The 17,283-nt window shown below is 29.2% G+C and overlaps 2 protein-coding genes across 8 annotated transcripts in view; one reads left to right on the forward strand and one right to left on the reverse strand.

Annotated features, from left to right (window-relative positions):
- The window catches only part of LOC126849474 (uncharacterized), a 162,073-nt gene that overhangs the window by 139,178 nt on the left and 5,612 nt on the right, over positions 1–17,283 (forward strand). Inside the window, exon 1 of one of the 2 annotated variants that reach the window (XM_050591337.1) lies at positions 15,292–15,450. The exons of the other annotated variant lie outside the window; for it this stretch is intronic. Coding sequence (XP_050447294.1) covers positions 15,421–15,450 — 30 coding nt within the window. The 5' untranslated portion in view covers positions 15,292–15,420. Of the gene's footprint in view, positions 1–15,291; positions 15,451–17,283 lie in introns of those variants that run through there. 2 annotated transcript variants of the gene reach the window in all.
- LOC126849478 (uncharacterized) lies at positions 1,249–13,156 on the reverse strand. 6 transcript variants are annotated; one of them, XM_050591348.1, is made up of 5 exons: positions 12,997–13,156; positions 6,297–6,492; positions 2,516–2,773; positions 1,997–2,173; positions 1,249–1,796 (listed from the first exon to the last, which is right to left on the reverse strand). In XM_050591348.1, the coding sequence occupies exons 3-5, from the start codon at positions 2,725–2,727 to the stop codon at positions 1,631–1,633; spliced, it is 555 nt and encodes a 184-aa protein (XP_050447305.1). In that variant the 5' UTR covers positions 2,728–2,773; positions 6,297–6,492; positions 12,997–13,156; the 3' UTR covers positions 1,249–1,630. The 6 variants fall into 6 exon arrangements, with proteins under 6 accessions (XP_050447305.1, XP_050447307.1, XP_050447304.1 ...); XM_050591350.1 differs by lacking the exon at positions 12,997–13,156 and adding an exon at positions 6,819–7,209 and having other exon boundaries at positions 6,297–6,378; XM_050591347.1 differs by lacking the exon at positions 12,997–13,156 and adding an exon at positions 6,819–7,208.

Below are 17,283 nucleotides of genomic sequence, written 5' to 3' on the forward strand. Positions count from 1 at the left end.
ATCAAGCTCTTTCGTACAGCTATTTATTACCAATAAAAACGTCTGGCGTATATTTAAAGAAATCTGAATTTTATTAGAATTATATGTAAACGATAAAACAGTGCGCAAAATTATCTTAATATGTATATATATTATATGTAAGCATTTTAAAACAAAATACTGATTGCGAAGTATCTTCTTCTTTAATTTAACTGATAAGCGATACAATGTATCGCTTTTCACAATAAAGGCATTTAAGTGTGTGAGAGAATATATATTTAAAATTCAATCTTCTTTATTATTACAAAATTTTATTCGTATTCTTACAATATCAGCCTCTTAATAGTTATAGTTACTATATATATATATATATATATATATATATATATATATATATATATATGATTATTAATCCAATTAATCTATCTTATTGTAAGTTACAAAGCAAAATTAATTCTGAAAAGGAATAATGATAATAATCTTACATCTAGTGATATTTTGTTCAAAATTTTTACTGCGATCGATGCTATCTGTAACAGCGGTTTTCTTAGCACGCGTACGTCATTTATAATGACGACACTCGTGCTCGTAAAAATCGAAGGTGCCCCATAAGGTGCCCCACGTTTCGCTCATTGCGCATCATTGGTCATTCTCGCCTTCATCGACTTGTGAACGTGATGGCCTTATATTTTTCAGGACTATTCGATGTATGTTCCCACCGGATCCTCGTGACGCTCACCACAGATCATACTTTGGTCGATTTTCCTTTCCCAATCTTTCTCGTCACACAGAGGCTTTTTGATGCTTCGTCATGTTCTGATATTACTTTGAAATATGTAGTGCACACTCATGCTTTTGTAGCCATCATTTTCGATAACGTTTTTTAATGAGATTGGAAAAAAAAAATATTATTCTTAGAACACAACGATGGTTTTACGTTCAAACATGCATTATATGATATAGTATATATATATATATATATATATATATATATATATATATATATATATTTATGTTTTTATATTTTATTATAATTTAACGTATAAAAAAACAATAATGTGTTGAAATATATTTTCATATTGTTTATATTTTCCTAACTTTTTCTTTTATATATTGACGGACCAAATTTTATTTTACCCTGTAGGAATAATTATAATTTCTCGGTACTGTTAGAAAATTTCATATAATATTGATATTTTTTTTAATTTTATTAACATAATTAATATTGAAATTAAACATGTACATGACAATTAAAAAATTACAATCACATTATTAATATTATCTTTATATTATTTCTTACAATCTATTGCTAAAAATAATTGATTGTTACTTATTGCGAAAGCAGTTTTCATTGTTACTTTCAACTCATTACCCAGTCTTATATTAGATTGAACATCTCCAATCATTTTTTCAATTAATTTTTACAATCGTTTATCTCTATAAAACATATACATTTTTTCATTCTTATGTATGAGAACGCGTGCTTATGTGCGTTTCTTTCTGATTCATTCACATTAGACACCTCTGTTTAAAGATGAGAATTTTATGAAAGACAACAAGTGTGTTCTTTTTGTTTAATATTATGAGGATTAGATATGCTTAATGACTAATGGCTGCAAGTCGATCGATTCACTCAAATATACGTCATAAATCATGCAGATTTTGATATTTTTCGATTTTGTGTAGAAAAATTATACATTGGAAATTCATAAATTGGCTTTGAAAAACCGTTTATCACGAAGGGATAGAGCTGATGAATCTCGCTCTCCTTGTTGGCAAGATCTTCATCTGTGCACCGAGGCAAAATAAACGGCAATCTGAGAAATAGATAAGCAAAAATCTACTTAATGTAATATAATTTATTTTTTATATTCTCTTATGATAATATGTCTTAATGCTATGATGCGACTTATTGTATTATTACTACTTCTTTCTCGTGTTATCGCAAAAAGATGCGTGAAAAATATGGTTATTTACAAAGACTGCTATTGTTTATTTGGTACATTCTTAGTCTTACCTTGACGGTACGCATCTTTGTATTTCATATATTATAGTATTTACGCGCTTGTCTATTCCTGAAAGATGCATCGGTGAATGTGCGTAGAATTTTGTATTATTTTTCGATAATTCGCGCCTTTTTTTCTCTGATAATGTTTGTGCCAGATTCCGAAGATTTCCTTTGGTTTTTTCATAACTGAAATCAAAATTTTACATTGGATATAAAAAAAAAAAAAAAATGACGGGTAAAAGAGAATTTTTCTTAATTATAAATTCTGTCACAAATCTAAAATAAAATTTTTCTTAAGACAAACGGAATGGGAGCATTATTTGAAATTATTAATGTTAAATATTAATAATTCTGAAATTTTTGCTTATTAGCTATAAAAATAAAGCTATATTTGTAATTTATGATATAGAAAATTTTATCATATATTTAGTTTCTAAAATATAATTTTAGAAGATGTAATAATGATATTTCTCTAAAAAAAAAAACATTGTGATATTTTTTTGAAGATTTCTCTAATATTTCTCTTACCCATTAAATTTACATGAATCCAGATGCGACGGTATATATACACATGTATAAGGTGTAACCGATACTGCATCTTCTATCGGAACATTTGCGCTTTTTATACTATTATTTTTAACAATCTCTTCGTTATCGATGACTGGGTATGCGTTTCCCATTAAGACAAATAACTTCAAAGTAAAGAGAAATAAAAACGATTCCGACGAAATGCTTCTCATGGTTAGGTCAAAAGTCCTCAGCTGCGTAAATACACACGTTGCAATACTGAAAAATCGTATAAAATATTTTACCATGATTTATTACAAGTGTTTTATGGAATTTCGCAATATATAAATTGCATGTAGCAACGGATTTGATATCAATGGCTAAAATCCTATCACTCTCTAGTTGACCCTAATAAATAATCTGCAATGTGCACATATTTCCAGTTAATGCGTAGCTGCTGTTATCTATATAATTTGTAATCGCTGTTCATTATAAAAGAGATGTTGAAGAGCATGTAAAAACCATCTCAAATATTCGCCCAGCGCGAGATTTTGCGTCACATAATTCATCGAGTATAATAAATATCTATTGCATTTTGCAATGAATTATTAATTCCGACAATTAAATTGCACGTCGACGCATCGCGTCCCGATTAAAATAAACTGGACGACGCTCGTTGATTTCGAATAACTGCGAAGTGTTAAAATAGAAATAGAACTGTTAACAATGATAAATGTCTGTTATCTCAAAGTACTGCGCAGCGAGAGTCGATTTCAAGGAAATATATGGAAAACAAAGTAATTCGTTGTCTAGCGATCAAGAAACGCGAAAGTTTTACACGGAAAAAGAGAGACATCCTTTCTCTGCTATTTTTGTTTACATCCTGTTTGCTTTATAATACGGTCTCTTTTATTACATCCTATCATTTTTATATTGTGCAATCGAGAATTATTATTGCAAACTGTACGCTAGAAAACAATGCGATTGTGTTCGATGTAAATTGCAAGTCGGGTAAGTGCTAGGAATTTTTTCAAGCGCTTCAAGAAGATGTACATTTTGATGCTTTTTATAATGTTATTAAAAATTTATTCTTAAGTGCAAATAATGCAATTTGCTCATGTCATCAAAGACGGATTTAATAAAAAATTCATATTTTACAATTATTTTTTTGTATTCTTCTAGAATTTGCATTAGAATCTAAAACATTAAGAATAAATAAAAAATGCAAGAAAAATACATGTCACTTACTATGTGTATTGTATTATAGAAATATATGCTAATAATCTTAAATTTCCCAAAGTTTTATAAAATATTTCTTGCATAATATATTAATAACGTTATAAATGTAAAACTTATTTTTAAAAAATTATTTCACCATAAATAGTTTATTATATAATTATTAAACATAAATTGTTTCATTTATAAAATCACTTTATAGATTTCTGAAAAATTTTCAAACATTTTTGTTTTGTTTGTCAACGCTATGCACGTATCATCAATAGATATAATAACTCGCATTTGAAGAGACATCGGAAAAAGAATTGGGAAACCGCTAGAGAGACAAAGGGGTAGTGATCGTGAAATGAAGTCAATAACAGCATTGTTCCATCACGTTAAATACTTGCAGATAGCATAATCATTCTATTAACTAGTTGGCGCGGTTTTTACGATCCTGGTTTCCTACATTTGCGTAGCCCGAATGCTATCACGGATCTTTTGTCCGTAATATTCCTGTCAAAATTTTTATCTACGAAAATCTGTCATCACGCCGATCTCATAAATTCTATATACCTTCCTCATCTTCTTAGTTCTTCGGAAATATTTATAGTCAACAATGTAGCGATTGCACAATTTCACGACGGTATATTGACATAGAAAGCGCGTTTGACGTTATTAATTACGCGTCTTGCCCGATTGTTCCTTAATTATGGAAATATTTTTTAAGAGGGTGATCCCGCAACGACGATATAAAATAGGCGACGGCCGTCATACAGAGCAATGTTTGTTTCTATTTCACGATATCCTTCAAGGATATTATCCGAGCAACAACCTCATGTTTACATGCGAACCGTCGACGAAGGGGAAAGGAAAGCTTCATCGCTTTATGACTTGCCGGCATTAGAACGCTAAAAAAGAATTACTGCGCAACACGTTCGTCATTACGCTATTCCGCGAGGCATCGCAAATGTACATCCGCAAAGGCAACACCCCTGCGTCAATCCAGTGTAAAGCAAACTCCTCGATAAAATCCAAACGAATGAAGTAGAGCGACGGCGAACTCAATGTCTCGCTCCCCGATTCTTCTCTCCCTTAATTTGAATAATGATCTCATCATCCTCGTGATTTAGGCGAAACGCCGCCTCTGCGTGTACGCCACGCCGACGAATTGTCAGCATTTAATCGCTAACATCTGACGGCAATTCGTCACTCTACACGTTACACAGATACGGGCATGAGAACGGGCATTTAGCTACGTGTTCGCTTAGAAATTTCGCCGTGGAGACGTGCCGTATAGTGTGCCGTATAGAGCTTTCGCGCTTTCTTGACGGATCACGCTACGTCGACTTATATATATGTACTTGTCACCGTATTACGCCAACAGTAATGAAACACTGGGACTGTTTTAATTAACGATGTTGCAATCATAATGTATATATATATATATATATATATATATATATATATATATATATAATGAAGATTGTAAAATGACAGGATGTTGGCAAGTAATAAATTTATTTATTTATCAAACCTGTGGATTATGTCATGATATTATGTCTGAACTCCATGTTTAATTTCTTGTCGAGCAATGTAAGTGATAACCTCTGCAGAAATTTTTACTTAGCAAAAATCAATTATATATATATATATTTATCACAAAAATATGTATATAAAAGAATGTCAAAAAATTACATATTATTTATTTCGTATTTTTGTTTGATAAAGTTTATTACTATATATGATACGTAGATAAAACGCAACTAAGAAGATAGATTTTCATATGAATATTATACACAATCAAAGATTAACTCATTTAACATTTAATTAGTTATTTGATATTTTTAAAATTTTCTCTTCTATCTTTAAAAAAGTTTAATCTTTAATGAACAATGTTACGCGAGCATAATATTTTAGCTTTTTATAATTAGTTTTGATATCCAAAAAATGATTCCTTAATTGAAGTATAAATATATAAGATGAAACTTACACGGCCAAGTATCGTAAAAATATATAAATAACTAGCGATAAAAGAATTGAGGAGAATTAGTGATACTAGCATAGATTATATAAACTGCGCTATTAACGATAACCAAACGGGGTTCACACTCTTTTAAAAGGAATAAGACGGGTTATCACTGTGTGATATACTATTATAAGTGCGCCCACGCATTATTAAAATATACCCGCGATCGTCTAAACTGCGTCCGAATATTATGTTTCATTAATTAATCAGTGCCCTCAAAAGTCGAACACGAAACTTGCAGATAAGCATTTCAGATACTATCTTGAACCTCGATCTTTCGTATCTAGGGGTGGATAAACTTTGCCCTTTTTGACGAGAATATTTTAATTTTTGTCAAACATAGATGGTAAAAAATCTATTGAGTCCATCCGTTAGCATCCGTTTGCTGGCGCAGCAATTTAGTTATTTGATTTATTTATTAGTATCGGTCTTATGATTCAAAAACGTGCATTATTAGAAAAAAAAACAATAGATTTTTCTGAAAATATCATGAAAAATGGTTCTTTTGCATAGCGCTTTGACAAGTAATGACAGATCTGAAAAGAACCAAGGACTTACCTTGTGAATTATTTTCTTCGAGGAAGAGACACTCCTCATCTAATTTTGCGATTAACTTTTAGCGTGAAGAGCGGTTTTACTTCTGCAAATTTTCGCAAAGTAATGACGTTTCTCGCGAAGTATAATTATATGCCTCGAACGAGATATCAGCTGTTGTCTCGTGGATCGCGTCACGAAAAAGCGACTTTGGATAGCTCTGAGAAGGAACGAACAAGATTTTTTTTTTTCAAATACAATCGATTTCCGAGGACCGATAGAATATTGTAATAATCGTAGGTAACGACGCCGCGCGTAAACGGATATGCGTGTATCGGGGAAAGGCAGAAGGGTGTCGCGGCCGATAGATCTTAAGGGACACGAATGTAAAATGCGAGCAGCGGATGGAGACGAGAGCCGAAAGAGACGATGAGGAGCACATATAGAGCGTCCGGATTGATGTCGGCTGTGTTACTATGGCAGGAGAAACTCGCGATATGTGTCTGTCGAAAGAGATCAAAACAACTAATAGTTTCAGGTCCCTACCACAAAGTTCTCGCCGCTTCTCTTGCCACGACTACGTCACGACGGCCACGAAGTATCTCGTCGAAGGAATCGATGTCGTCGCCGGGGGTGTCAAGAAGACACAGGAATCGTGATTCGCGCCTCAAGTCTGGTGAAGTTACTCGAAATGTTCTTGCGAACGCTGAAATACTTCTGTGCGTCGGTCATGTGCCGATTAAATATAATTGCGCGATTTTTATATAGACAACGCGTTAGAGGGGGGAAAGTTAAACAGATTATGATCGCGTATACTTCTGCGGCTGGTCGATTAATGGCATTATTTTATTTTTACATTATCGTGAACCAAAAGAGAGACGAATAACAACAGATGCAGTAAATTTCTTTGTATTTATAACGTGTATGAAACAAATAGGAAGGAGAAAATTTTAAATATAGAGCGATTTGAGTGAGTATTCTCGATATTCAATTATAAAAAATATTATATAGTTATTATTTTTTGAATAATTTAAGGGGGCATATCCCTTTGAACTAAAATAAAAATATTAGAGAAATATATTTTCTGGACTTTTACAGTGCAACGACTTAATAAAAACTTTTTATTTTTTTACGATATTAATATAATATTATTAAGTACTTAAATAAAAATTTCATGGTTAAAAAAATTTTTGGTTTAAGTTTATACGAATATTTGCAAATTTATATTTTCATGCACGGCGTGCATGAAAACTCGGGTTGCGTTCAATAGATTAACTTCAAATTTTGCATTTGAGTTCTTAATAAAATTTTGCCTTTACTAATGCCTTTTTTATATCTAATTTCTTATTTTTTTGTTATAAACAAAAAAAGATGGATTTTTTTTTTTAATGAAACTTTTTCAATATGCTGCCATTTTCTTATTTTTTAAAATTTTGGAAAAATTTTGGAAAATGCTTGGATAGCAGATAGCTATTAATATATTTAATATATTTAATAAAAAAAAAGTATATTTTTTTATTTCAGATATGATTAACAAACATTTTCTTGTACACTGTGCATGAAAATATAAATCTGCAAATATTAGCATAATTTAAAAAAAAAATTTTTTTTTAAGCTAATAATTTTTGTTTAAGTACTTAATATTATTGTATTAATATTGCAAAAAAAGCTTTTCAAAACGGTGCGCTGTAAGAAATCTAGAAAATATATTCATTTTTCGAAAATTTGAACAGATATGCCCCCTTAAAAAAATTAGCTGTATTATACTATTTTTTTTTTTTTTTTATTATTATAAGTAATGACGAACATAAGCACGAATGTTAATGGAACAGCGCGCGCGCACGAGTTTATTTTTTTCTAAATAAATAATCACATTTGATTTTTAAAAGTTGATTTTTTAAAGTCTCGTTATATCACGATAGAGGAAGAATTGATATTTAACATAATAATTAATAAAGTATGCAGTAATATAATGTAAATGCATATTTATTTCAGCTAACCAGATTACATGTATTTTAACTATGATACGTCATTGTATATGCGACAACAAACTCTTTTCAAAATAATCGAGTTTAGGATTTATCTCTATTTTAAGATAATAAGCATAATTTTTGATAATTACGCTTGAAATAACAAGGTCAAGTTGTCGCTACGTAAAATGTTTCCGATTGTCATATGTCAAATTTTATAAATAAAAATAGTAACGCTTAAAATTATACACGTGTGCTTTCGTATCGCATCAATAACCCGGAGGTCAGTCAGAAGTCGATTACCATTGATTTAATCTAGAGGTCAGGCAGTATTTTCGCGTTATATGCAACGTTAATGATTAATCTATTCTTTAGCATCGATAAACAAATATTGCGATCAAGATTCAACGTGTAGGTGAACTATACCGTATTTTGTAGCTGACGAGAGATAAAAACCGCATTACCTTGATTTTGTAAAAAAAAGATTTTCATTACAAGAAAAAACTTTGACAAAATACATCTGTTAGCATCTAGACATTTGTTATTCTCTTCTATTTTCAATTATTTTTAAAAAAATTATTAAAAATTTCACATGTATCGATTTTATATTTTTCAATAATATGTATCATCATGTAAATATCCCGCTTATAAATAATAATGATTTTTTAAAAATTTATAATAAAGTGAAACAAAATATTGTTCGCTTAGTAATGTCGCTTAAAGTCAGAATATATCAAAAAAATTATAATTTTGCTATTATTTTATTTACTTATTAATTCAATAATTATGTATATGTTGTATGAATAGAATTTTTTGCGGATTATAAAAAATATATTAACTACTTTTTAAATATTACAAAAAAAATAAAATAGCTATATTACAATAGTACAATCTTTTTCAATTATGAGTAATGAGGAGCATAAGCACGAATATTAATGGAGCAACACACAGCACATAAGTGTAATTTTTTTCTTTTTTTAATAAATGATCACGGAAAGATTTGTCGCATAAGAATATAAAGTCAGAGCATGCGCACGTCGTCCGCATATCTATTGAAATCACATAGGAGACCGATATATAATTGCGTCGATATCGAGTCGATTTCCCGCTGCGAGATGCTAGCCACGCGCACCGGCAATCAATTGCACGTCGTATAATTATCGTTTGTCCGGAGTTTGTAATAACTGATTAGACCCAAGGCCTCTCTCCTGAGTCTCCTCGTTGCGCGCGCGCGAATCTCGAGGATGCCACTGAAGGCAAACCGGGAGCGCGCAATCCCGCTTCGCGATCACCATCGGCAGTTTAAGCAGAGTAAGTAACGGATAATTGAGCGCCAGCTTTTACTTTGCACGTGATCGCGCACCGGTGCACGTGCACTCAGCACGTGTGCGGGGCCACGGATATAAGAGGGTCGGCGCGCGACGCACGTGAGAGGCTCGGCGCCGCGGTGCACGTGTATCACCGCGGAAAACGCACACCACGACGCGATTTGAACGCATCTACGGGAAGCGATGCGTGCACGCGTAGCGCACAACTTGGCCCGATAATCCCGATAATGAAAAATTAATTATCCGCATGACACGCGATCGGCATCATAAGCTGTCCTCTCTTCTCGCATCCTTGCGATCCAGTTGACGATAACTAAGAATCGCCGCGATTCCGGTTACGCACTTTGGCGATACGAGTTAAGAATTATCTTTAATTATTTTTTTCCAACAATAAGGAACAAGTATTCCCAGAATACGATACGAGCTTTTAGTTTTCAACTTATATGAACATTAATTATTAAATATATATATACAGAGAATAAATAAAGATATTAAATTGTAAATTATGAAGAATTGAACTAAAATAAAATTATTATACAAAATTTGGATAAATTTAATTATAGCAAAGCTATTTAAACAAATAATTTGTTTAAATCCTTTTCTTGTCAAATTCATGTCAAGTTCCTTATCAAAATATATCAAAATAATAAGTATCAATAAAGAAGGAGAAAAATTAGCAAAATTCTTAAGATAATATATAATTTGCTAACACTTTTTCTATAATTTCTTTTTATAATCAATTTTGTTTTTATGACTAGTGTCATTCAATAATTTTTACTATCTCAACGCAAAGTGACATTCCGTAAAAACATTAATTAATAGCACCTATAATTTGACAGAATTTAATTTAATAATTCTTATAAACATTAAATATAATTCTATTAATTTTTTATATAATATAAATTAGATAAATATACTGAATTTTTTAAATAATTTTTTTTCTTTTTATTATTATTAACTACAATGACTTTTCATTATTATCATTGTTCTATCAGTGCTTCAAATATCTTTGAATTATATCATGCCAAAGTAAAATAATATTTTCCCTAGATTTGTTATCATATGATACCGAAGTTGTAAACACAAATTGAATAATATTTTTCTTGGCTGGTGTTTTGGGAAGAATTACACGAAACGAATAGAAGAATTCAGTGCAGAGATTTATCTACTTTTTCAAAAATTTATATAAACAATTTAACAAAGAGATTATTATAATTCTAAGATTATTATAATTCTAAGATTATATTAGATGTAAATTAAAACTTCTGAAGTTTTTTTATTTATTATAAAATGGTATTGCGATTAATTTATTATTAAATGGTATGAATTCTTTAATGACATTTAAAGTCATGAGTTTCGTTAATATTCTAACTGAAATTTTGAGTTACTAAATTTTTTTATCTGACATGAACGACTAATCCTACTATAAAAAAATTTTTTTTTTTAATTTTACATATAAATAATATGTGTACTTCGATATGAAATTTTAGTTTTTTTTTCTATCTAATTTCTAACTAATAAGAAATCTATTATTCTTCACACATCTCTTTATCAAAAAATTATCATTACAGTTTTTTCGACAAGAAAGATCGTTCTGCTTGCTAAATATCCCTATCACCAAACACTGATGACAAGATCTATAAATTAAGTAATTATAAATTCTATAAATCTATAGATTCTATAAATTAAGTAACTATGATCTCTTTATCATTCATGTGATTGAAGGGCATATCAAAATAATGTTTAAACAAATTGCTTCAAATAAAATATACAGATAAAATATGCCGTATGAGTTGCGCAAATGGATCGTTTATGAGATAAGATTACCTCTAATGAAGAAATGTGATATGAAAGAAAATTAGTGACTCTGGTGATATAGGAGTAGTAACAAAGAGAGAGACAGGGAGAATCGAGACACACAAAACAAATAGATTGGTTAATCCAGAGAGCCTTGTGGACTTATTGACTTATTATCAAGATCCATAATCACATTCTTAAATCATAAGATTTTCGTATTTTAATTCTTTTAGTTTCTTTCTTTTAATTTCAAGGCCACTCTTTAGTAAAGCCATTTAATGACTTTAATTGTAGATAATATCTTCCATTTTTGTTTGCAGCATTATTTTATTTTTTTTTTCTTGCCTCTTTTCTAATTTTACTAAATCTTATGCAGATTTTATAGTATAATATTCACATGTTATTGATCCAAAATATTATGTATCTATTTTTCTAAATAACATGAGAAATAATCGATCACATGTTACATGTCCTTATAAATTGAATAAAAGTTTTGTGTATATAAAAGTTATTTTATGTTACAATATCTTTTTTGTATTATTTTGTGTAATTCTTTAACAACGATAAAAAAAATTCAAAGATAGAAAATTTATCTTTATTCTTTATATATATATATATATATATATATATACACACAAAAAATATATATATGATATAACTATATTTATAATTATATTAAATAACTATATTTATAATTAACTGTAAATAATCTTAAATTTTTGAAGCAAGTAGAAAAATAAGAATAAAACTATTTTTTCTAAAAAGCAGAGTTTTTTTACGTGTTGAGATAATTGTTGCATTAAAGAAAAACTTTGCATCCATAACTAATCATCACGTACGTACGGCAATTTAATGCATAAACGCATGCATAGTGATCTCTCTATAGGGGCATGCAAAAGTGCGAAAGTAGAATTACTTCATCATCAAATGCGTTATTAAAAAAATTAAGATACTATCTAATTAAAATTTAATGCTCAACATCTAATGTAATAATTTAATTTTATTTAATCATATTGGATATCCTCGCGTAAATAACAGAAATCTCTCAGAAATAGAACATCTAAATATCGAAATAGAATTTATATCTTGTATTTTTCATTTTAAGCGGATAAATGATTAAAAATAACTATCGCTATTTATTAGTTATTTAGGAGATAACATATCAAATGATTCAGATATTGTGTAATCTATGACCTATGTATATATTGCTAAATTTGATCATCTAATTCCACACACACACACACATATATATATATATATATTTATTTATTTATATGCTTATACGAAGAGATTATGTTACGTCATTTTTTTAAGATTGATTATATAATAAGAATATTTGAAAATCTATTTAAAAAAATATCCGATGAAATAGAATAATTAAATTTCTATTTACAAGTTAAATAATATTTAAATAGTCTGAAGACTATTCATTTCAATCATCATCTCGTGCGTTTAAAAATGTGTTCGCTCTCCTCTTTTTATGTATTATAATCCGAATCGTGTTATACATAAAGATGCGAGTAATTAATACCTTACTCTACTTTGCTCGGCGGCAAATGTTTACGATGGGAAGCCGCGTACAGCAGCTACAATTAATTCGAGTCGAGTTAAGGCGCAAAGAGTACATACCTGGCAACGAACCAAGATGTTATACTGCAAACACGCGTATACGCAAAGTTATCCCGATTTTCATCCAACGAACAAATCGAGTTACCGTAGGACCAGTGGGCGACAACGGCCTCATTTGCCGTAGATGCCTCTTTCTCTCCTGGTTAAACTGCCCCTAACAATGCCCAACACCCGACAGTAATAGCGCATTAATGTCGTAGCTAAACTGTACGATATAAAAAGAAACTAAATCAACAGCTCGCTTGGCTTACAGTCAAATGGCATCTGCATTGTATTCCTGAATATATATTGAACTTTATTCCTGTCGATGGCATTCGTTAATGTCAAATGAATTATATTAATTTTTTTTTTTTATGAGAGAGAAAATAGCGAGGAAATGCGTATAAATTGATTTACAGGCATTATTTTATTGCTGACGATAATATCGATTGTTAAAACATCAGGAGACAATCGTCAATTTTTTAAAAATTTTTTACTTCAACGAAAGGTGACAGTTCTGCCATTTTATTCACTCTCTTTCTTAAACAAAAAAAGTCTAATCAATTTATAATAATAGATAAAATTAATATTAATAATATCTATACAAAGTTTCTGTACTTATGGATTTTCTTTGAAATAAAATCAAATAGCGTGAATGAAAATAAAAAGTAGTCTTTAGATAAGACCAATAAATAAATATTGTAGGAAAAATAAATTTCGGAGCGCTTTCTAATGGAAAGAAAATTTTCTTCGGTATTTAGAGAAATTTGACTTTAATAAATTCGCGTCGTCTGCTCGTGTAAATTATACGAGCCCACGCAAGCGAAGCGCGCGGAATTATTCGCCGTTAGTTCGGCGCCGGCTTCTACAGGGTCGCCCAAACGAAAACGTACATTATACTTAAGTACATTATACTTAAGTTATCCACTTCGGTGAAATACCGGCTATTAACGCGACATAAATTATAAATATATAGAGCGTGAAATAAATCATAAACATGTGGAACACGATAAAGAAGATAAAGAAAATTGCTCCAAATTAAATGACAGTGCTCTTATCATTCTAATTGGATAGTTTTTTAATTCTATCGTAATTATACAAATTAATTTTGAAGTACTTTTGACTCTTTTATAATGATATTGCAAAAAAGACAATATATTAAAATTTATTTCTCTCTCTTTTATTTAATTTACATGATTTATAATCAATCTACAAAAAGGAAAAAAATAACACACTAGAAAAATAAATTAATCTCTTATATAAATAAATTATTCTTTCCGAGATATACAAACGGTTAAACTAAACGAAACAATTAATTAATTAAATTAAAAATTAAATTCTAGCAAAAATAAAGCAAGAGATAAAGAAAATAATAGATTGATTTATTTCATGACATTAATCTATTCCGCTCCTTTCTACAGAAATCTGTGTATTTTTAATGGTGCACTAAATTTGAGACGACCTATAAAAATCGACTCTTAAAACTTTACTTCCTGAACATTCGTTACGAATGGCCGAGTGTTCGACTGATCGTACCGAGTGCCGAGTGAAGAGGACATCATACTAAAACAATCGCGCTTTTATATGCAAAATAAATAAAGAACTATATGAATCTCTCTTTTTTACGTATATTACTTAAATTATTATAGCAATGGTTTACTTATTGTTAGATACAATTTTGTATAGATTTGAAGGTATATGTGATGGAAATATTCATTACTTAGACAAAGATTTATAATATAAATTATTTGTGTACAATTATTAAGATTAAATAAGAATGGTAGAGAGACCTTGACAATTTAAATCTATGAGTTATTATTTTAATAATTTATCAGTGTATTATTAAATAATTAATTAATTGTATTGTGTTATTTTGTTTTAATAATTAATTATTAATTATAATTAATAATTTGAATTTATATTATATTATATAATAATTTCTACAATTATTATGTATAAAGATTGAATAAAATGTGTTCTACAATTTCTGCATAAAATTTGTGAAAGTACTTTAAAATTTTAATTTGTGTTATTTAAGTCATCAGTATCAGCAAAAAAAGATACATGATAATAATAATTAATTTTACTTCATAGTACAAATGTTGTTGTTGTAGAAGTTTATAAAAAGGTATTTAATGATTGATTGAACATATGAGATAAATTTGACTCATCAGGTAAATTCATAATTAAATCGAATAAATTTGCGAATATTTGGGAAATCAAGTTCGTGATTGTTTCTTTCTCGAGAGCCCGGCGAAAGACGGAGTCGCCAGCGATTCTCGTCTCGCCTCGCACAGCCGAGTCATCGGATCGACTTCGTATATCCGCGAGGCTCACCTAGTCATTTGGTGCGAGCACTCGGTCGCGGACGTGTTCGAGCTCACTCCGCCTTGTGTTCAACAAACAGGTTCGGGAGCGATCGAATTGTGAGACCGGCGCTTCGATATGCGTAACATGATGGACATCCGAGCGCAGGTGAGCCTCCTCCTGAGACTCCGTCTCTTTATATATCGCGTCTTGTATAATGGAAAAGATTTGAGTCGACATGTGGACGGTGATATAATTAATTGAATTTTTAGAATATTATTTTTCAAAAAATTTGTTCGATAGATAATAATGAAATCGCCTTTAGGCGATATAGAGTAATATAATTTGTGATTAAACACATATCATTTATTGTTATAATATTTATGACGAAATATTTATGTATGATTTTGTATAATTCAAGCGTTCTTGAAGATATGTTAATATATATTTTTTTATCTTTTTAGAATTATGATAATAATAAAAAATACATATATCCAAAATATATAACTTTCTGTGTTATTTGCTACAATAACAATTTATGAACATTTTTATTATTGTATATTAAAATTAAATATATTTTACTTATTTATATTATAAATACAGAATCTATATATTTATATATATATATTTTTTTTCTATTATCTAAATATATGTGTTACTTACATATTTTTAAAATATATAAAAAATATCTATTTATATTCATAATACATACATATACATTTCTTTGATATAAAGATTTTGATATATTTATTTACTTTTTATCCAATTTATTCAATTGATTAAAAATTCGCTTAAAAACTCAATATTAATAAATTTTGGAAAAATTAATATTCATCAGTAAAGAGATATTCGCGTGCATTTCTTAGTTTACGACAAATCAAAAGTAAGCTTCAATTTTTCAACTCTGTAATATTCGAGGAGAATCGCACAATTGAAGTGCTATACTTGGCTATACAACAAGTCTTTATATACATTGCATCAACGAACCGAGAAGTGAGGGTAGACATACGAGTATACAATCGTTTAACTAACAACGTCATTGGAGTTCAAGCCACAACTGACATAATCGGCTGAACCTCTCGGTTCAGAGGTCAGTATTCTCTTACTAGAACAATCTGTCGTTCCATCGAAACATTGTAGCATCGACTCATGTCAGTGATGTAAAATTTCTAATGGATACTTTAAGTTTTTTTTGCATACGTACAGTTGTGTTTTGTTGCATCACGTGTGTTGAAAGATTGACATAATTGCATATATAATTTAAATTAACAATATTAACTACAACTCTTTCCCATAATAATTCCCTAATAATATTTTAACAGTGTCTATTAGTTGAAAAATATTATATTTTATTAATTAATAGATGCTTTAGAATATAATTTAGAATCATAATATTTTAAAATCAATTTTTTAATTTGCCTTTTGAATTTTATTAATTTATAGTTAAAATTATTTTTATTTTTACGCTGCAATATATTTATGATTTTTCTTCTTTTTAATAATATTATCTGTATGTGTGCGCGTTCAAAAAATAAAATACAATATTATGATAAAAATATAAACACAGACATAACATTATTATTTTTCGTAGAAAATATATATTTATTATTGTTAGAAATTATGATATGATAAATTGCAATAATTTTAAAGAAAAAAAAAAATAATTTTTGATGCCATATATATGTATAAAATATTATGCATGATAGACTTGAAAAAATAATTTACGAGTAAAAAGAAATAAAATATTGAGTAATTACGTAAATTATTAATAATTTATATCAATTCTTACACACAAATTATTGTTTGCATAATATTGTACGGAAAAACACCAGGCTTAACTTTGCATTTGTATTTAGAAAAGTTAGATTGTATTTTAAAAATGAAATTCACAAAACTAAATAGAACTTGAGGAACGAAACTTTGGAAGAAAAACATGCGTCATCGATCAAGTCATCAGATTATATTGTTTGGCCATTATAACGAAAAATATTTTTCTGTCGA

The sequence above is a fragment of the Cataglyphis hispanica genome, chromosome 5 (assembly GCF_021464435.1).
Source record: "Cataglyphis hispanica isolate Lineage 1 chromosome 5, ULB_Chis1_1.0, whole genome shotgun sequence".
Classification (NCBI taxonomy): Eukaryota; Metazoa; Arthropoda; class Insecta; order Hymenoptera; family Formicidae; genus Cataglyphis; species Cataglyphis hispanica.